General features: G+C 27.3%; 5 protein-coding genes across 11 annotated transcripts; 3 read left to right on the top strand and 2 right to left on the bottom strand.

The window, feature by feature from the left end:
* The first annotated feature begins 12 nt into the window (after positions 1-12).
* On the top strand, positions 13-1,914 carry LOC122633808 (methyltransferase-like protein 22). The gene is made up of 7 exons (XM_043822194.1): positions 13-318; positions 504-576; positions 676-807; positions 865-1,050; positions 1,137-1,304; positions 1,361-1,648; positions 1,718-1,914. The coding sequence occupies exons 1-7, from the start codon at positions 289-291 to the stop codon at positions 1,759-1,761; spliced, it is 921 nt and encodes a 306-aa protein (XP_043678129.1). The 5' UTR covers positions 13-288; the 3' UTR covers positions 1,762-1,914.
* On the bottom strand, positions 1,689-9,116 carry LOC122633801 (polycomb protein suz12-B). 3 transcript variants are annotated; one of them, XM_043822174.1, is made up of 12 exons: positions 8,977-9,116; positions 7,567-7,613; positions 7,247-7,259; positions 6,939-7,122; positions 6,727-6,818; positions 6,462-6,654; positions 5,998-6,363; positions 5,607-5,908; positions 5,268-5,521; positions 2,971-5,189; positions 1,962-2,909; positions 1,689-1,894 (listed from the first exon to the last, which is right to left on the bottom strand). In XM_043822174.1, the coding sequence occupies exons 1-10, from the start codon at positions 9,043-9,045 to the stop codon at positions 4,565-4,567; spliced, it is 2,145 nt and encodes a 714-aa protein (XP_043678109.1). In that variant the 5' UTR covers positions 9,046-9,116; the 3' UTR covers positions 1,689-1,894; positions 1,962-2,909; positions 2,971-4,564. The 3 variants fall into 3 exon arrangements, with proteins under 3 accessions (XP_043678109.1, XP_043678106.1, XP_043678108.1); XM_043822171.1 differs by lacking the exon at positions 7,247-7,259 and having other exon boundaries at positions 8,977-9,110; XM_043822173.1 differs by lacking the exon at positions 7,247-7,259 and having other exon boundaries at positions 4,610-5,189; positions 8,977-9,110.
* On the top strand, positions 9,090-12,826 carry LOC122633805 (ubiquitin domain-containing protein UBFD1-like). 4 transcript variants are annotated; one of them, XR_006328197.1, is made up of 6 exons: positions 9,090-9,203; positions 10,295-10,669; positions 10,758-10,948; positions 11,049-11,237; positions 11,365-11,573; positions 12,077-12,826. XR_006328197.1 is itself a non-coding variant. In XM_043822187.1 (5 exons), exons 1-5 carry the CDS (start codon positions 9,137-9,139, stop codon positions 11,473-11,475), a joined length of 933 nt encoding a protein of 310 aa, XP_043678122.1. In that variant the 5' UTR covers positions 9,090-9,136; the 3' UTR covers positions 11,476-12,826. The 4 variants fall into 4 exon arrangements, 3 of the variants coding, with proteins under 3 accessions (XP_043678122.1, XP_043678123.1, XP_043678124.1); XM_043822187.1 differs by having other exon boundaries at positions 11,365-12,826; XM_043822188.1 differs by lacking the exon at positions 9,090-9,203 and adding an exon at positions 9,638-9,773 and having other exon boundaries at positions 11,365-12,826.
* Positions 12,827-12,959: 133 nt separating this feature from the next.
* On the top strand, positions 12,960-15,622 carry LOC122633806. Its single transcript, XM_043822190.1, has 3 exons — positions 12,960-13,192; positions 13,726-14,552; positions 14,642-15,622. Exons 2-3 carry the CDS (start codon positions 13,788-13,790, stop codon positions 14,855-14,857), a joined length of 981 nt encoding a protein of 326 aa, XP_043678125.1. The 5' UTR covers positions 12,960-13,192; positions 13,726-13,787; the 3' UTR covers positions 14,858-15,622.
* Positions 15,623-15,731: 109 nt separating this feature from the next.
* Positions 15,732-19,360, bottom strand: LOC122633807 (WW domain-binding protein 2). 2 transcript variants are annotated; one of them, XM_043822193.1, is made up of 6 exons: positions 19,204-19,360; positions 18,479-18,813; positions 18,205-18,357; positions 17,890-18,078; positions 16,345-16,430; positions 15,732-16,220 (listed from the first exon to the last, which is right to left on the bottom strand). In XM_043822193.1, the coding sequence occupies exons 1-6, from the start codon at positions 19,257-19,259 to the stop codon at positions 16,173-16,175; spliced, it is 867 nt and encodes a 288-aa protein (XP_043678128.1). In that variant the 5' UTR covers positions 19,260-19,360; the 3' UTR covers positions 15,732-16,172. The 2 variants fall into 2 exon arrangements, with proteins under 2 accessions (XP_043678128.1, XP_043678127.1); XM_043822192.1 differs by lacking the exons at positions 15,732-16,220; positions 16,345-16,430 and having other exon boundaries at positions 17,127-18,078.
* Between the last annotated feature and the right edge of the window lie 1,309 nt (positions 19,361-20,669).

Raw genomic sequence — 20,669 nt, 5'->3', positions numbered from 1 at the left:
TCCCATAACAATAATACAAAATAAATTTTTTATAGTAATTAATATTTACTTCCAACTTTAATGAATAAAATTTAAATGCAGAAAATTAGACAATTTTTCAGCGCGAATTTTAAAATACTTGACAAATAAATCATCACGTTCGCATTTTAACGATTACAATATAATTTTCTTTTAGACTTCGTAAAAGATCGTACGCTAGTTTATGTGCCAACTATTCTGTAGTTTAAATACTCTTTATTGTACTCATACAAGCTTTTCTGTTTGCTATAAATAGAAAGTAATCAGTTTATGTTCGTGACCTTGTACAGTGAAGTCAGGGTAACAAATACAGCTTTGCTATAAACTTGATTTTTTTATATTAAAAATGTTATAGTATATAATTTAATATTGTCGTTTGTTAATATTATTGAATGATCATATGCTGAAAGAGTTATATAATAGTAGTATTAATAATGATAAAAAATCATAATTCTGAAGTGCATTTGTAAATATATTGTTTTTAGATGTCTATACATAAAATAACATCAGAAATATTTTTAGAGGATGATAAACATTCAGAAAAACTCACAAATAATGGTAAGTTTATTAGTTTTTAATTTTTTATGTTATTTATCCCATATGTGCTAATTTTTTTTTTTTCTTATAAAATAACCATCGTCCGTTTTTCACTATTAGGTGCTATTACCCAATTTATCTTTAAGTGTCCTTCTTACATGATAAAATCAAAATCAAAAATAAAAGCGATAGAGTATGATGAAGATGATGATTTGAATATAGACAGAGATGAAGAAAGTGTTTTATATATAGGTATATACTTTTTATACATTAATTTATCAAAAATTTTAAAACTACTTTTTATTTTAGAACACAGTGTATCGACAGAATTGCAAATGGTAGGTTTGCAGGTATGGCGAGGTGCTCTTTTATTAGCTGATTATATTTTATCCAACCCTGATTTATTTAAGGAAAAAATAATTATGGAATTAGGATCTGGTGTTGGTCTAACTAGCATTATTGCTAGTTTTTTAGCAAAAGAAATAATTTGTACAGGTGATGATAATAATAGATGAAAGATATAGTACTTTTGTAAAAGTACTGTTATTCAATTATTAATGTTTGTACTTCTTATCGTCTAGATATTAATTTAGGTGAGATATTAAAATTAGTGAAACGAAATTTTATGAGAAATATATCTTATGTGAAATGTAAATTTCATATAGAAGAATTAAATTTTTTAAATTTAAAATGGTCTAAAAGTTTAGAAGAAAAAGTTAATATGACAGATATTTTCATAGCTGCAGATGGTAAGTTTATGATTGGATAAAATGAAACAAATTACTAAAAACATTTTATTTTTCAGTGATTTATGATGATGTTATAACAAATGGATTTGTTACAACGTTAGAAAAACTCTTAAGTAAAGAAGTTCCAAAAACAGCTTACATTGCTTTGGAGAAAAGATATGTTTTCACTGTTGCTAATATGGAAACTGTTGCTCCAATGTATGAAGAATTTCTACGTTGTATTCAAAGGCGAAATCTTAATTGGAATATAGAATATGTGAAAATAGATTTTCCACGATTTTTTAAATATGAGAGAGTACAACATATGATTCTAATGAAAATAGAAAATAAAATCAATATTAAAGATAAGTAAATATATGGAGAAAATGTAATATATGAAATATATTATTTAATAATATTGTCTTTAATAATACGTTATAGATCTTTACAAATTGATTTAGTAAGTGTACCAACTTAAGAATCAAAAGACTGATAATTATTCATAGAAGAAATTATATTTTTATTTGTCAGTGTTATCTGAAGATCATTATGATTTGCCTGTTGGTATGCTTCTTCATGAAGTGGCTCTATTTCTCTCCATATTACCTTATCTAAAAGATAGAAAAAATTTTTCAGTTTTTTTTTTTTTTTTTCTTATATATCCTACAAATTATTTACCTCCATTTGCATCGCCAGTATAATAAATCACATCAACTTCAGTACTCCACTGTATAGAACGTGTTTTGCATGAAACATCTTCAGAATGTACTTGTATAGTTTCTTTAGGTGGGATATCAGATATATCATTTATCAAATACTTTAAGTTTTTCAAATTATCTTCAGAATTAAAATTTACTTTACATTGTGTATTAGAATAATTCGTATTGATATAATTATAATTGGATAATTGTATAATTTCATTTGATTTACCAGTAAAAGGATGATGAAATGATTCTTCCATCATAACTTTGCACATAGAATTTATATTATTGGATAAAGTTGATTTATCATTGTGTGTATTATCCAGATCCTTTTCATAGTTTGTTTCATACACATTAACAGGAATAGTATTATTTTTTACTTGACCTAAATTCAAGTTTGCAAATAAGTCCACAATATTATATAATGGAAGAGTTTTTTCCATTTCAATTTTAGGAAAGAAAGTAGTTGTAACTGTACAATTCTGCATTCCATTAGAATCCCATGTATAGTTATAATTTGAATTAATTTTACTATTTATTTCTTCTTTGTTATTCTGTTTTTTATTAATGGACAAATAATTGTTTCTTATTTCATGGTTAATATATCTTATTTTTTTTTGATTTTGTATAAGTCTAGTATGCTTCTTTAAACTATGTAGTTTAGTGAAAAGATGAAGATTGTTTCGTTGGCATTTATCAAGTCTGTAGCATTGCTTTATATTTCCAGAAAAACACTTTTCATTTGAATAAGGCAAGAGTTTCAAACTTATATAATTATAATACTTTTGTAATCGAAAAAAAATCTTTCTTGATATTCCATAAACACTTATAGCATCAATATTGTCAAGGTTGCAAAGAAGACTTAACTTCACATTAGCAGATTTCCATAATTTTATAAGATTCTTAACTTTTGATGTTGATTTCTCTAAATAATTTATATTATTTAATTAATCTCTTAAAAAACATATATAACAATTTTCAATTACCTTGAAAGTTATCATATCTTTTGTCAGTATAAGGTATAATAGGCAAGACAGATTTTGACATTCTACAGGATATGGATTACAAAAATTTGGGGATAAATAAAAAATTTTATATCATGGATTACAACATTCATTTCCTTGGATAAATAGTATTATCAAAAGTTAAAATTTGTGATGACAATTGGTTCCTTCAGACAATTAGATGAAACCAATTTCATACAATTTGTTTTTAAAATTCTCTTGTTTCATAAAATGTATATGAGAGATATAATAAAATACTAAAAATCTCTCTCTCTCTCTCTCTCTCTCTCTCTCTCTCTCTCTCTTTCTCTCTCTCTCTCTCTCTCTTTTACTAACAAATTTCATTGCAGTCTAATACAATGTATCATTAGATAAACTTTGAAAATGTTTCTATATATTTGAATTTTAAACAAAAGTAATAATTACCACTTATTTTTATGTCCATGTATTTTATTGTAATTTTTTTTCTATTTACATCCTAGCATAGACAATAATATTAATGGACAGTAGTTGAAGTCGTTCGAAGAAAACGAAAATTCCAAAATTCTTAACAAACATTAGGAGCACGTTTATAATGAATAACTAATAAAACAGATATAAAGAAACAGTAGATAATATATGTAAAGGAATGTAGACGTTTCTTCGAACAACTATGGGCAGTAAAAGTCATATATTACACTCAAGTAAACGTTTCATCATGATGCACTAGCTCCGATTTACAAGCTTGTATGAGAGAACAATGACCTATAACATGTTATAGGAAACAAAATATACATATACAGATCCCCAAACTGGCCTATTGTTACTCTCACATACAGACCTGCTAGTTTGGTAAAGGCACTTTCAATCTATGCGTTCCTTCTTTTACAGAATAACATTTACAATTTAAGATTTGAATATTTCAAATAGAGCACAATAGATCAATTTTAATTAATTAAATTCTGTCTTTGATCATGACGCGTTATCGTCAATAAAATACCTGTTTAATACATCCATGTGAATTTAGATGTTAAAATATTAATATGATAAGTTATAAGATAATTTAAATAAACATTCTATAAAGTACATAATTATTTTACTGTATAAAAGAACAGCATGTACAAAAAATACTTGACATACTTCGATTATTTGTAAGCAGAAGTTAAGGACTACTTTTCAAGAAGATTCGAGAAAGAGTCCTACTTTTAAACAATAATTCCCCAAAAATTGATTGTCTTTAGGGTCAATGCTTTTTATCACAAAATCCAATTCTATTACAAATAAAGGTGTCCTACAATTTTTATGAGGCAGAGAATTTTATATATAATTACGAGCATAAGTTTGAAATCATTTGTATCAATAGTTGTAACATCCAAAGATATAAAATATAGATAACATGAACAGTATCATTGACTAGACCATAAAAAAATCAGTATGATACTATATGTTTAAAAAATAACATTGTTGCCAATATATAATTATTAATTAATAAAGTGCATTTTGAACTAATGCAGATTATTTAAACAGGAACAAATTTAACGTTCCTTTCTGATATATTTTTAATTTGTCAAAACTGCACATAAAATCAAAATAAACGTTAATGTGTTGACTGAAACATATGCATAGAAACAGTAGATTTTACATTTTGAGAATTTGGTGACCCCAAAGGGAGCGAAGTTTTCCTTCTAGCATTAGAACTTGAACAGTCATTATTAAAACTGATTTTTGTACCACTTGCTTTAGCAGTAGTCACATCAGTAGATGCCTGAAAACCTGTAGAAACCCATCTTTCTACTTGAGCCTCATGAGATTTTTGCAAAACTTTGCGAACATCACCATTTTCACCTCCTTCTTTCATAATCTCCTGCAACTTTTGAATTGTCTGATAAAGAATAACAGGACTAATTAAACCAAAATCAAATAAACTGCACATATGTAGTACAAAATTCCGATATAAATTTTTCATAAGTAATTCCTTTCCTTTGGTTTCTAAAAACATTTGGCAAGCCAATGGTATTTGGCAGTCTCCTACATATCCATACTTCATTACATGTAAATTCCACATTTTCATTAATTCTTTTTCACCTTCATTAACGTCAGTAAAATCATCAATCATCATCATTGTCTTTGTTTGTAACCATTTTGGATCATTTTCTCCTTCAGAATCAATATCCATTTCTTTTGGATAAATAGGCAAACAAGTGACAGTGTGATGATATAATCTATATACACAAAAACTTAATGATGCAAATAAAAAACAATGAAACTTTTGTCCTTAAATAAAATATTATCAATCCTACCTATTATGTCCAGTGATGTAAGGTCTTTGGCTTTCAAATTCATTTTCATCAAGTTCAAGAAATTCGGATAAACTCGGTTTTGTTCTCTTTGGCCGACAGACTAAAATATTTGTTACACTCGTACGTCTAGTTGGGCCTGTACGTGAAAAAGCTACCCCAGATGGTTGAGTGATTAATTCATGTGGACTACCAGCATATGAACCATCATAACATTCGTTTATTGCTACATCTATACGGGCACCTTGTGGTATTGGCTAAAAGTGATATACTTACTTATCAATTAACGTTCAATAAAAAGAATTATTAGACATTTTTTTTTGTTTTCCAAGAACAACTCACCACGTAAGTAAACGTAAATCTAGAATGACATAACTTCAAATGTTTTAAAAGAGAGTAGAGCTTCCCACAATCTAATGAACACCATGGGCAATGAAGATCCTCACAAGCCTCTGTTTGCTGACGACTGTTATTATTGTATAAAAATTGATAAACTATTTGTTGGGTACCCATTGAATTCTCCATTTTTTCAGCGGATACAGACATTCTTGATGGGGTCAATGGACTAGGTGTTGGCAGTGTTGTATTATTGTTATTATTGGTGTTATTATTATTATGATTTGTGGAAGAACGCTCAAAGCCAGCTGAAGGAATTATATATGCACTATGATATATATATCTAATGCTATTTAAATAAATAGAACGCACTATTCGTATAGTAGCAGCAACTTACTGTTGCTTGATCGATTTTCTTTATTGTCACCGCTTGGCACTGGGTGAATAGGAGCAGGTCTGTCCACTAAACCATTACTTGGCTCCATAGTCCAACTAAGTCTAAATTTTAATGTAGGACCTCTACTGAACACTTCAAAAGGACCACACTCTTTAATGTCAGGTACAGATTCCCAAGAACTGTATTTTTTTGGGCTGGATCTAACATTAGTTTGTACTTCCTGCAAACCTAATTCATAATCACCATCTGTCAGAAGACATCTGTTATGCTTATCATATACTATGAGCTCAGAGCCATACAATTTTACTTCTTCGCCGCTACTTTTAATTGAACCTGCAGAAGACTTTCGACGTTTCTGTGCTGGTTCTACAAGAAAAACATATATTAATATTTACATATTATTTACAAAAATTATCAAAATTTGAAATTTGTTTATTTTCACTCTAACATAATTTTATATATACCTTCTAAATCACAGCTATGTATAAGGCAGCTATTGTTAGACATACAATATACCCTCAATAAAAGCATATACGTTTTCGCTACATGTCCATTATTTAAACTAAAAGATTCATTAGGTATTGAGATTGTTGGTGCTTTAGGTGGAGGTTGATTTTCTAAAGGATTAATCGGGACCTCACTTGTTCCAACAGATACCTAGAAACAAAAATTCTGAATTAGTACATATAATAAAATATAATTCATATATTTTATAAATGATAAACTTACTTGCATAATAGGTGAGCTTACATCTTTCCTTTTCTTATGACAAATTTTTAAAAGTAAAGTTTCTACTTTTACTGGATCTTGTGATGCTTCAACTGTTATGAAGTATCCATGGTATAAAAGATAAGGGAAGTATAAAATATAATATTTTGTAAATAAATTCAAAGAATTGTGAAGAAATTGTATATATTATCTTATATTAAAAAGAACCTTACTTTTCTTATCATAAAATCCTAAAAATGTAAGTGTCATATATCCACGTACACCAAGAGTTTGTTCTTGATTATTTTTAGACATTAATCTTTCCAAAATTGTGTCAATTTTAAATCCTCTACGGGATTTATGACTCCTAGACATACGTTGCCTCATATAAGTCAAATTTCGATACAGGAATATTGGCTAAAATAAATAAAACTGATTACACTATAGAAGTTATTAAATTTTATGATATGAAATTAAGAATAAGATTATTTAATAAAATAAAAAATAAGAAATGTATAGAAAAATATAATAATATACCTACCGTAATAAGAATCCTGGATGTAAAATTATTTAATAGTAAAAAAACATTATAATTTATAAAAAATCAAATAGTAACATCATTGTATTAACATTTAGATGCTATATAATAACAGACAAGCACAATATAGTTACTGTACATCATATTTTATCACTGGTCATAGTAACTCCTACAACTTGCAGAGATCATATGATACTATGCATTTTGTAATATTCTTAATTATCTATATATAAAATTTATAAAGTTAACACTTTGAGTGGGTCAGAAATTAATATCGCATCTATACAATAATAAACATAATAACTTAAAGCTTGCTTACTTACTGAGATTTGATTTCTTGTACGTAGAAAGCGGTAAATTTGTGTTGGTTCTGTAAAGGAATGAACAATTTTGTAAAATATATCTGAAGAACATTAAATGTACAAATAAAAAAATATAAATTTTACTGTTAATCTAATACGAAAAAATATTATTCATAAATAAAAATTATTTTATGTATATATTTATATCTTGCGTATTACGTGCTTGCATGCACTTAATACATATGTGTATGTGTGTGTGTAGAATCAAATCCAGCAGTGTAGTAAGAAACAACTAGGTGGCGTATAAAGTAAAGGCTTTCTCACAAGAAAATAATATTGCTACGAAGTTCAAATACTGAATTTAAAGAATATAATGATGATCCTTCTGTTGATCAGAACGGGAAATGATGATTTGGTTTGCCTCGTCGTTACGAGATGCCTGCACCGATATTTGTTACGACTTTCAGCAGGTTAAACCTCTCTGATCCCGTATTTTCTTTTTTTTTTTTTTTAAATTCACAACTTATAATAATAATAACTTATAATCAAATCATGAAATGTACAAATTAGGGAAGTACACACGTCACTAATGATATATAACCTACAAATTTTATTTTCTAAGTACACACGTGTTGTTATTTTCGAAAACAATACGATCTCGATGTGCGTAATCAGTTTTATAAATGATTCTCTTTACAAAATTATATTACTTATATACTTCATTATTACTTTCGTTGAAATTGTTTCATTAGGAAAAATTTGCCTTACTCGCCACTTTCTCATAATAATAAACAAATAAAAAAACTTGTTTATTGAATATAAGATGAGAAAACTAAGTCGTATACGATAAATGGCGATCATATTTATATTTGACGTTATTGTATCTATTCGAAAAAAGAAATAGAATTAAAAAGTAAATTTGTAAAAAAAGAAAATTAATGATAAAAATATGAAATATAAAGTTATATCTTTAACAGAATTCGATATAATGTTTCTATGCGTAGTTTATCGAGAATAATTTAGGTTATTTTCAAGAAGATTTAAACTAAAAATACAACAGAACGAAGACATTATTTTATTCCTCTAAACACAATGGATATTTTCTTAATCATTATGTAGAAGTTACGTAGATTTTTAAGTAACGTTAAAAGCGCGATTTGCAAAATTACAAGAAAGAGGCAAATGCTGACAGGTGTCTGCGACGACAGGAATAAAGGAGGGAGGTAACTGAACCGACGCGCGCCACGGCGCTGAACGAACTCTCTATAAATAGGGTTATGTATTACCATGAAAAAGATTTACAGTTAGGTTTCATAAAGATACCGTTAGAACAAAGCAAATTAAAATGGAAGCACTTAGACACGTTGAAATGAGTGATAAGAAACAAATATATGTAAAAGGGGGAAAAAAGATAGCAACTAGCGTACTCACTTTCGAAGGCTTGAAGAAACAGCTCGTGGTCTGCCTGAATCTGATCCATGCGCGGGCCCTTTTGTCCATCCAATTCTTTCTCCCGCTTCTTTGGCGGCATTTTCACGTGAATATTTACAGTATTTTCCACAGAAACTCACTCTCTTCGCGTAAAAATCCGATGACAACACCCGCCCCGCGCGAAAACTGCGGCACTCGACTGCCACCGAACGTGGCGCACCCTACCGGTATGATTTTCTACACACTTTCTAAATCCATGATTCACAAAGTAATTAGTACTACACACCGACACCTAGTTTTACGCGGCACTTCTTGCACGTGGTGAATCACGTGATCGCGACGTCCACCAATTACAATATTTCATCGAATTAAGATTATCAAATGGTATCAACCAATCATATTTTTCAATCGTTCTTATAAATATTTCGTTCTGATAAAATTAAAGGACATTTATTAAAACATTAAAAAGAAATTTATTGAGATACTGTTTTCAAATAAATTATACTCATATCAAAATAAATATAATACTATTTGCTATATCATAAATAAATCAAATTCAATATTGTATTCGTTATTTTTCTATATCGATTTCTTATTGTTATTATCACAACAAATCATATATTCGTAAACTAATATTTAAATGCTATATATAAGGTGAAGGCAACATTATTTATAAGATTTTAAACTATATTTAAGAATGTGAAAGTCATTCCGATGAACTATGTTGCACAAGTATTTGGTAGACCTGAAATAATTTTGATTGGTCAGCAGAATACAGTCCATCATGGAGTACGTCGGTAGGTATTGAATCCTGCCGATTTATTGTCCTATCTTTCGAAAAAACTATCAAAAATAATCGTGTGCACTTTTGAAAATTGTTTTTATTATTTTGTATACTAAAGATGTATTTATATTCCGTCTTAAAAATTTATTTAAAACAGAACATTCTAAATAACTATATATATGCAGCTTTGTTAATCTTACAATAACAATGATTTTTCTTTTTATACAAATATCGTTTGTACGTATTTATCAAATGGTTTAACGTCTGAACAATTATTAATTTGAAAATATTTTTTTAAATGTATTTTTTTTTTTTTTATCTAAATCAATTTTAGGCAACATAACCTTTACGTTTATTGTCTGAACTCACGAAACAGGTGGACTTTTGTATGATTTCACTATCGTATATTAACAAACTCATAAAATTGAATTAAAATTTTACCAATGGAATTTTTTATTATGTTTTTATCTTCAATTGAAGAAGTCTAATACAATTCAAATTTTTCATTATGTTGTTTTTTTCATGTTTATATAGATGCTACAAAAGGTGATGGGAATGACAAATGTTGTAATTCCACTCCATGCCCAGAAATAGTAGCTAATTCCATGTCAAATGAAAATGTATCAGAAAAAACAAATGTACTCAGAACAGATCATGAAAATGCTAGTGTACAGCCTATTGAAGATACAGCTGCTACTACATCCCAAGACATACCACAAGAAAAAATAGACTTCAAAGTAATCTACAACAAACAGAAGATTAATATAAATTTTGCATTGGATGGTACTGTGGCAGAGCTGAAAGCACATCTTCAAAATATTATTTCTGTGCCACAAGTAATGCAGAAAGTTATGTTTAAAGGATTAGCCAAAGATGATCAAACGCTTAGAAACTTGGGAGTTACGAAAGGTGCAGATTGTAACATTGATATTTTTTGTATAATAAATAGTTATATTATGAAATTTCAAATAGATTATCGAATTATATGTTCATAAAGGTGCCAAAGTCATGATAGTGGGATCAAAACTAGATGATGTATTAGCTGTATCAATTCCCTCAAAGCAGGATCTTGCAGATGAAGCTAGTTCTACAGCAAGTAAGGAACCTTTGTCGCAACAAAAAATTCATCGTAAAGTTTTAGATAAAGGTATTCCAGATGATGTCATGCCTGGTATATTAGATAGTAAGGTAATCAAACTTTCCAAACTTTTGATGAATCCATTAACATGGATTACAAATTCCATAAAACTTGCAGACCTGCATAAAATGTTTCGGTTTCTTGTCATAGGAACCACTACCTGAATTTCCTATCTCAGGTATGCTGAATAAATCTGGTGGCAAGGTTAGACTTACATTTAAATTGGAGCAAGATCAGCTTTGGATTGGTACAAAAGAAAGAACGGATAAAATTCCTATGAACTCAATAAAAGGTGTCCATAGTGAACCAATACATGATCATCCAGAGTATCATATTATGGTATGTTTAGCCATAAAGTACTATATATTTAATCATTTTTAATTACACATTTATATGATATATAAATTTTTAAATATTGTTATTTTTTTCAATAACATTTTAATTATTAATTTTTCAAATAATATAGGGTATACAATTAGGCACAACAGAAGCATCAAGATATTGGATATACTGGGTTCCTGCACAATACATATCAGCCATCAAGGATGCTATTCTTGGAAAATGGTGTTACTTCTGATCAAGTGCAAATGGAAATTTCGTTTTCTCTGAAAACAATGTGTAATCAAGTGTAAACATTGACACAAATACGATTGTGCTAGTCACACACTTTTAACAGTAAGTAATAACTTATTTTGCGTTGAAATGTCACTGAGGAGTCCCAATAAAAATAATTTGTTCTAGTAAAGAATACCTTATAGGTAATTAAGATTTCAGTTAATAGTGATATGATATGCGTCTCAATTCATTTTGCCAATGTTTCAGGTTCTTAGAATAAACTTTTGAAAGTGCTTTTAAATTATGTGGCACATGACATATTCTGTGATTATTGGAACTTCCATAGCTCATAATGTATTACAATGTTACACAGTTTAAAGAGCAGTTTCTTTTTCTAGGAGGGGGGAGAGGTAATGTAATCATAAATTACATTACATCAAATCCATATATTGTCCTAATTAAACATGAATCACAAGAAGAGCATTGTTTTTATTTGGACACTTTAGCCAAAAAATTATAGCTTAAATGAGTCAATTGGAAAATTCTATGTTTTCTGATTATTTAAAATAGGGGCTTTTGAACTTTAGAATAAAAGTGAACATTTTGTAAAATTACATTTATAGGAAGAAGCGAAGAAAGAAGTTATGATGTTGCATTTACTGACATTTGAAGTTCGTCGAGAAATATTTCATCTGATTACCATAATTGGGGAAAAATTTAATCAATTATTGCATCTAAATATTTCATTTAAAATTATTTATCATAATTACTTATCATTAAAGTAAATTAATATGAGAAACATTTAAAATGGAATTTTACACAGTTAAAAAAAAATTTTTTTTCTACATTAATTAATTATAAATTTTATTACATCACAGAGCATCATATATAATTAATATAATCATCTCTCTCTCTCTGCAATAAAAATTAAAATTTATTGCTTTGTGATAATAAGCAAGATAGTAACAAACTCAACACTATTACACTGACATAAAATTACAACGAATCCCACTCTACCTTAAATTATAAAATATACTCAACTATTTTCACATTGGCCTAGAGATAAATGATGTAAAAAAAAAAAAAGAAGAAATTATATTGAATCCATGCTGTCTTGAAATCCATATGGATTACATCTCGACGAGCACAAATAAAAGATATTATGTAGCTTATTTAGTATTGTAAATTAGGTTTTATACCGTGTAATGTGTGTAATTTAAATGGAAGTACTGACATGATAAATCAAAATTTATTATAACATCTATCAAGAGTCAATCCATTGCACGTTTAAAGTCTGTATCAGAAGTTCATTTAAATAAAACTTGTACATTATGTTGTGTGATTTGATAAAATAAAAAGTTTTAAGACTTTAATAATTTGTAATTTTTACTATTGTGTTTTATTGTGCTTCTAAATATTTATAAAATTTAATCTGAAAGTAAAAAATATATTTTTTCTAAATGCTGTATTTTACTGAAACTCTTAGTTGATCTACATCTGTTAACCACATGGATGGCAGGAAATGACTTATTAGTGTATTGCATTACTAAGCTTGTAGACTGCATTGCAGTCTAGTAGCTTGAAATGTGAAAAGCAGATGTGATACATTTGTGGAGAATACGTAGAAGACTTTCTACTGTTTTACATATAAGTTTCTACACTGTAATCAATGTTATGAATAAGTGACAGTTAAAAGTAGTTCAAGGCCAAACATGATATTGCATGATAAAGATATAAAAGTAAGTTTTAGAATTAAGTATTGCATTTGAAAGTATTTTTTTATATTATAATAATTATTCCTTTATTAATGTAAATTAATGTCTACGTATAACTCGTATAAAAAATATAATATAAATAATTAATTCTTACATATTCGTACGCTGTTTATAAGTTTGGGTTAGGTTTAAAGCTTCAATGTCATTGAATTAGATAAATTGAATGATATGATTAATTTAAAAACATTTAAATATTTTTTGTTTTCTTCATGATTTCTAACAAAAAATATTATTGTACTAGGCATCTTTTAATAAAAACTATTAAAATATTTCATTCTATTGTTCGCACTCTAATTTATCAAGAGCAAAAATACTACGTTAATTAATAAAACCTAATAATTATTAATTTTTTTGATACTGTTTCTATGAAATATGATAAATAAATAAATAAATATATATATATATTTAAAATTACGTTATGTAAAAAATAATATATTAACCATTAAAATAATAATACTAAATTAATTAATTATGATTATTTTATACTTAAATTTCAGGTTAAAGAAACAATATTATGACGTTATATTAAAATTTCTATTTATGAAGCATAGCTAGAATTATGGCAAATAACAAAAATCATGTAGAAGTTATACAAAAAACATTTCTTGCATTAACTGAAGATTTTTTGAAATATGGAGCAACAATTGATGATTTAAAAATGACCATTGCTACAATGGATAATGTAAAAATGAATAATAATAGTAATACATATTATATATATTTCAGAAAAGCATTTGTTATTTTATTACTGTCTATTATTTATGGCCTACTTGTCAAATATTCATACATTGATATTATTAAAAAAAATTTTTATGGAACACGTTGTTTTATACCAAACAATTATTTGATATGGGAATTTACAAGACCAATATCAAATTGTGATTATTGCCGTAACATTGATATGCCAATAATCTTGTCCAATGTGACTAAGAAGGAATTTGAATTGTATGCTTATTCATCACAACCTATAATAATAAAAAATGCTGCTAGTAATTGGTCAGCATCAAAAGTATTTAATTTTGATTTTTTTCAAAATCTATATGAGCATATCGAAGGTGCTTATGAATCTATAGAAGAGGAATGTCAGTTTTTACATTTCAAAAGTGACTTCAGTAGTTTGCGCGAAGTTTTTGCTATGAGTAAACAAAGAGCAATGAATCAAGAAGGTGAAAATCCTTGGTACATTGGTTGGAAAAATTGTCATCCACAAATTTTGGACATCATGAAACAGTTTTATGATGTGCCAAAGTTTTTCCCAAATGATGCAGAAATCCCACATACAAATTATATTTTTATGGGCTATGAACAAGGAGCTAACATGCATGTATGTATTAAAATGTATAAAAATAATAAATGTATTAATTGAATTGGTTTATATATCAAGTATTTGATAAATTTATATTTTTTTATTAGCTAGACTATATATCTCGATTGATGTGGCAAGGACAAATTGTAGGTAGTAAAACATGGGTTGTTGCACCAACTCCTGAATGCGACCATGTTTGTAAACAATTTAACTTTTCTGTTGATACTGGAGATATTATTCTTTTGGACACAAGAATATGGTATCACAGTACATACATAGAAAATGGAAATTTTAGTTTGACTATCACCTCTGAATACGGGTAGATAAAAATAATTTTATATTGTAATAATCTTCTTGCCGCTTTCTAGCTCCAATGTTCTTTCAGTACAAATGGATAAGTACCTTAGTAAATTAATTACCACTTGCCAGCTATTTTCTAATATTTCAGAAATTTTTTAATATTTTAGTCTATTGAAATCATATTAGAATATATATGCAACACTATATAAATTAATATTCTACATTATATAAAGTTAAAACGTGCCAATTAAAATCGTGGATAAGTAATTAATATTTTACTAAAATTAAATACAAATACTGTTGATGATCAGTATTTTACTAGAAGAATTTTACTTTTATATATTTACAGCACTTTTTTAAAAAAAAGATGCCATGAATGTAAAATAAGTACATTTCATTGAAGAATGACAATACACTTTTTATTAGATTAAATAAATGTTATTTCTATTTATATATAAGTTAAAAGTATTATTTTTAATAATTATATTCTATTTCAAGATATATTAAAATGTTTATAATTTTTTGCCATTGTTAAAGCTAGTCTGTGGAAAAAAATGAAGAAAAATGATTAAGAAAAGCATAAAAGTATAGATAAAAAATATATATACACATATATAAATTAGAGAAATAATTTTGTTTTACTGTAAACAATTTTGCATAATATCACAATAATATATATTTTTAAATATTTATAAAACTTCAATACATTCAACTATAATATGTTCATATTAAACATTCTTAATTTTAACATTCTTTCTAATAATAAAATATTGACATTAATACAATGTCAAACTTGATATATTTTTGTTAATATACTATTTTAGATACTATATTTATGAAATTGAATAAAAATTTTATAAGAAAATTTTTTGTAAATGTGTAGCAATAAATTTTTTAAAGTTGTGTACATTAAACTTTATTTAGCATATAAATTGGATCTAATAAAATACAACAATAAATGTTATGTGGTAGCAATTCACATATATATTATATCTATAACAAATAATAGTAAATATTTGTAGAACATTTTATATAACATAGTTAATACTATATGTATTACATCAAAAAATGTTGTCATCTTTACAACAAGCTTTCTTTGCTCTTTCTTATAAATCTGCAAATTTGGATAAATAATTATGATAGAAATGCTTCACAATGCTAGCATATATGCAAAAAAATATTATGCAGGTTATTTTTAGTGGAATGCATATGGCTTGTTTTTGTTTATATATAAGATGCAAATGTAACATATACAGTGCTACAAAAAAATAGCAGTAATACTGCCTTTTTAAAGAGTAATTTCCGGTCATTAATTCTTTTTTTCCAGGCAACATAATTTCACTGATCCTTTTTCTCTGTTGCTTGCTGAAAGCTTGGAGGGCTTTCCTGAATTTAATATAACATTAATCATTTTAAAAATGGCATATTTAAATAAAGTATACACACAAAATTATATATTCACATCAATTAATTTGTTAAAAAAATACATTAAACTATAAAAATTACTTACATAATACGCAGGTGGTGGAACATAAGCGCATTGAGGTCTATTGGGATCATAGTATGCACTCTGAGTAGCCTCTGCAGCTTTGGTATCTACAACATGATGTAGTGTGATGTATTTTTATGTTGTATTATACTGGAAAAAGTATTAAGTAAAAAATTCAATACATACAATAGATATACAACGTGCCAAACTTTTTTTGATCTGACATTGTTCTATTTTATTAGAAATTCTATTTAATCCTGTAAATCTTTATAGATGATATAAATAGTCATGAAGGAAATAGTTAAAATATTATATATATATGTATATATATATATATATGTGTATATTACTAATTAATTTTTTTAAATGCTCACTTGTTCGTAATTTCATGTATCACTAATAAACTGAAACACTGTTAAACTCTTTTCATAAATTAATTTTTAGTTTTACACTTTTTTTTTCAATTATTACAACAGAGTAATTATTATTATGCTCATTATTAGATAATTTTTATGTCTATAATTACTCACTATACAAATTAGTATACAAAGTGATAAAAGTATAGTTAGTACATGTATATATTCATTTGCAAGATATCTATGATACTAGTGAGATAATAACTGAGCTCAGTGAAAGTTAATCTTGCAATGTGCCAGTCAAAGACTACTTATGCAACACCATTGCATAATATTAGAACTTTCAATTTTGGCAAGTAAGTCAACAGTGTAAAGCAATTTAAAATCATTTAAAATTTTAAATAAATTAAGATCTGTAATTGATAGGTTTTAAATAAAAACAGCATATAATGTTTTATTGACCTTTAATACCATGTTATATTAATTATATAACTTGTTTCATAGAGTCATAACCTCTTAGAAACAACACATTGTTAACTACTACATTACAATGGTTAATATATATTTGTGCAAATATTTTAACATTTTTTAAAGAGAAATATAGTTTAACGCTAGAACTACCAAATCTGTCAAAATAATGACTTTCAGATTTCTTTCGTTATCAAAATCAGAATTATTAGAGAATTGTTAATTAAAAATTGTTTTTATTTATTATTGTAACATTAAATAAATTAAAAATAATAACTAATAAAGAGTATTCTTTTTTCAAGTACTCATCAAATTGACAAATATGGTAAAAATAGGTCAGTAGTTCTAGTGTTAATTTATGTAAAAAGTAAATGTAAGAATGTATATATTTATGTATAATATTTATATGTGTAACGATATAATACTTTAATAACTTTCTGCATAAAAATATGTTTTAAGATTTAAACTCTTCAAAAAGCATATAAATTGGAATTTTTTGTAATCCATAATCAAAGTCTATTTAAATAAGATAATTATTTTGAATAGTAATTATTACCTCCAGGATATGGTGTATATGGTGGACATTGTGTATATGGTGGATTTTGTGTATATGGTGGATTTTGTGTATATGGTGGACTTTGTATATATGGTGGGTTTTGTGTATATTGTGGATTTTGTGTATATGGTGGATTTTGTGTATATGGTGGACATTGTTGATACTCATTAAAATTTGGATACACACCTCCAAGAGGGTAACTGGGATTAGCCAATCCTGGTGCACCATTTGGTTGTGTTGGTACCCAATTTGATTGCTGATTGACACCACCCCATGCACCTTGTGGATGTTGTGGTGCTCCACTTGCATATCCTTGATAAGGAGAATTTATACCAGGATAGGGAGGAGGCATCTCAGTCATAAAAACACTATTTGCTGTAAATATAAAAGCACCAATTAAATGTGTAGTTATATATGTTTCATTTTTTTTTTTTTTTTAGAAATATAATAATATATAAGATTAAGTAATAATATAAAAAAAATATTCTATTGAAAGTTCACCTGGTGGAGCATCAGGAAATACATTAACCGGTGGCATCCATCCATAATTTCTAGTTGCTGGAGCTAAATAAGCTACTGGTGGTGCCGCATACCAGCCTGATGTCGGTGGTGTATATGGCGGTGGAGCATCATGTTCAGGACCATTTCGTTGTGCTGTTAAAAACACAAATAAAAAATTGATGTGACTATGATGCAATGATATTATTATCTTTATAACAAAAAATTAGAATATATGAATATATATAATTGCATAATGTTGTATTATTGACCATACCCATTTCTGCTGCTCTTAACATGGCCTGACCAAATTCTATGGCACCTCCACTCTTAAAATATAATTTAAATTTGCATTCTCCTATCCAATTTCCATTAGGCTGAGCTCGACATTTTCCTCTGATACAATTAGCACCAAATATAGGCTGCTCTAATTCAACTTCACTTAGTGTAATAAATGGGAAACTAAAAGATTTCATTTCTTCATTTGGATTTTTAGCATTGAAGATCATTCTATGCGTTGTCAAGTATAATCTTCCACGTTTGGTACCAATAAATGCAGGTTGTTCTTGACCATGAAATTCCATGGAAACATTGTCGCAATATAATAAAATACTAAAAGAGTATAGAACAACAATATATTACAAATGTTTATATTAAAAGATATTTAGTAATATTGCTTATATTTTTTGATATAGAGTTAAGTATAATAAAATTGGAGAAATGGTCGGCAAGATACGTCATACGCGAAATATATTGACATTGATAGCGAGGAATATAGCGTAGAATAATATTACAATTTTATTAAAGATTGTTTACGTAGTAATTTTATAAATTATCAACGATTTTATAATAATAGTTAGTTAGTTTCGAAAAAAATTGATTTTGATAGGTGAAGTGCAATACTACGACGTTATAGAAACGTTATTAGTCAATGCAATCGAACGAGTGCTATATATCCACGTATTTATGATATGTTTTATTTAAATATTTTATTAAACTTACACTTCTCCAGCGTGAATAAGTACGCCTCCATTGGCGTGCGCTGTATTTAATGACATATTTACTTGAAATTATCACACAAAATGAATCCCTATTAATACGCAACGGTTACTTCTTGCCATCAGCTGATTCATAAGTGATAAGGATAGGTAACTGCGCAAGCGCATACTATCTCGAATATAATACTTGGACTACTTGATTTGAAACACCATTTATATTTTATTTTTTATGTAAAGTAAATATACGAATAATTTTTTATTTAGTCATACAATTGATCGAGTTAATTAGATTATTCAATGATATATAATGGTAATATTTTATTTTTTACCATCATTAATTTTAATTTTATTCGACATTTCTTTTATATTCACATTTTCTTACAGCACAAATCGATTATGACAGAGAATTAAAAACTAATATAAATAATCAAAAATCTATTTCGTTTTTATTCTCTGCATTATCGACAATACTGTAAAACACAGATCATAGTTCTAAAATTTGAAAGGAGTTAAAATTGCGTAGAAATCGTCGGTAATTCAGAAAGAAATCGTATCAACCGTACTCATGACGTAATTACTTAGGAAAACAAAAAAATGATACACAATAAGTCGCAATTAAAAATAAAACTCTAATAAAGCTAAAAATTTGTTCGTTACTAATGCAAATATAATTCATTCAACTTTGTTCTTTGATTTTATTTTATTATCGTATTTCTTTTATTTTCAGGATATAGTTAGTGTCTATTTTGACTAACTTCAGAAAGACGTATTCGTTTACTCGTATATTAGTGAAAAAATTTAATAGAATAATCAAATATCATTATATCGAAAATTAGATAATTTTTTCCTTAGTTACATCTTTTTCAATTACGATGCAGTGCCATAATAACATAATATCGTGTACGAAGAACGTGATGCACACATCAATGAAATATTCATCGTTTATAAACCGAATAAGTATCACAATTATATATTTTATTATTGAATTTTTTTCATAAAACAATTACTTTAATTTCACTTACTTAAGTTTGAGAGAAATAGAAAGAGATAGAGATAAGAGTATTAAAAAAGAAGTGTGTATAGTAATGTTCGTATGGCGTGAAATAAAGAAAGAGAAGGAGAGAGAGAGAGACAGAGAGAGTGAGAGAGAGAGAGAGAGAGAGAGAGAGAAGGAAGAAAAGAATTTCAGAAGTAAGAAATGCTTTTGATCCATCCAATTTATCGTGATTTCACGCTTGACCTCCTCCCTTATTATCGACAAAAGCAATCGTCGTCGACGGTTGTCTTGCAATTTATCGTTACCGGTTGCATTGGTAAGAAAGGATGAACGACCGAACTGACATCGGTGCAAACATTAATTTCGACGAGTACACGCAGTATTTGCATTTAATTACGGACGTTTGCGTAAAAGAGTTTCGCCCTCAGTGAATTTGCTTGTTTCGCAACGAGAGTTTACTGGATCGTAATGAT

The sequence above is a fragment of the Vespula pensylvanica genome, chromosome 13 (genome assembly GCF_014466175.1).
Source record: "Vespula pensylvanica isolate Volc-1 chromosome 13, ASM1446617v1, whole genome shotgun sequence".
Lineage (NCBI taxonomy): Eukaryota > Metazoa > Arthropoda > Insecta > Hymenoptera > Vespidae > Vespula > Vespula pensylvanica.
Note: the sequence above shows the minus strand (reverse complement) of the source record. Positions and strands in the feature narration are given on the sequence as shown.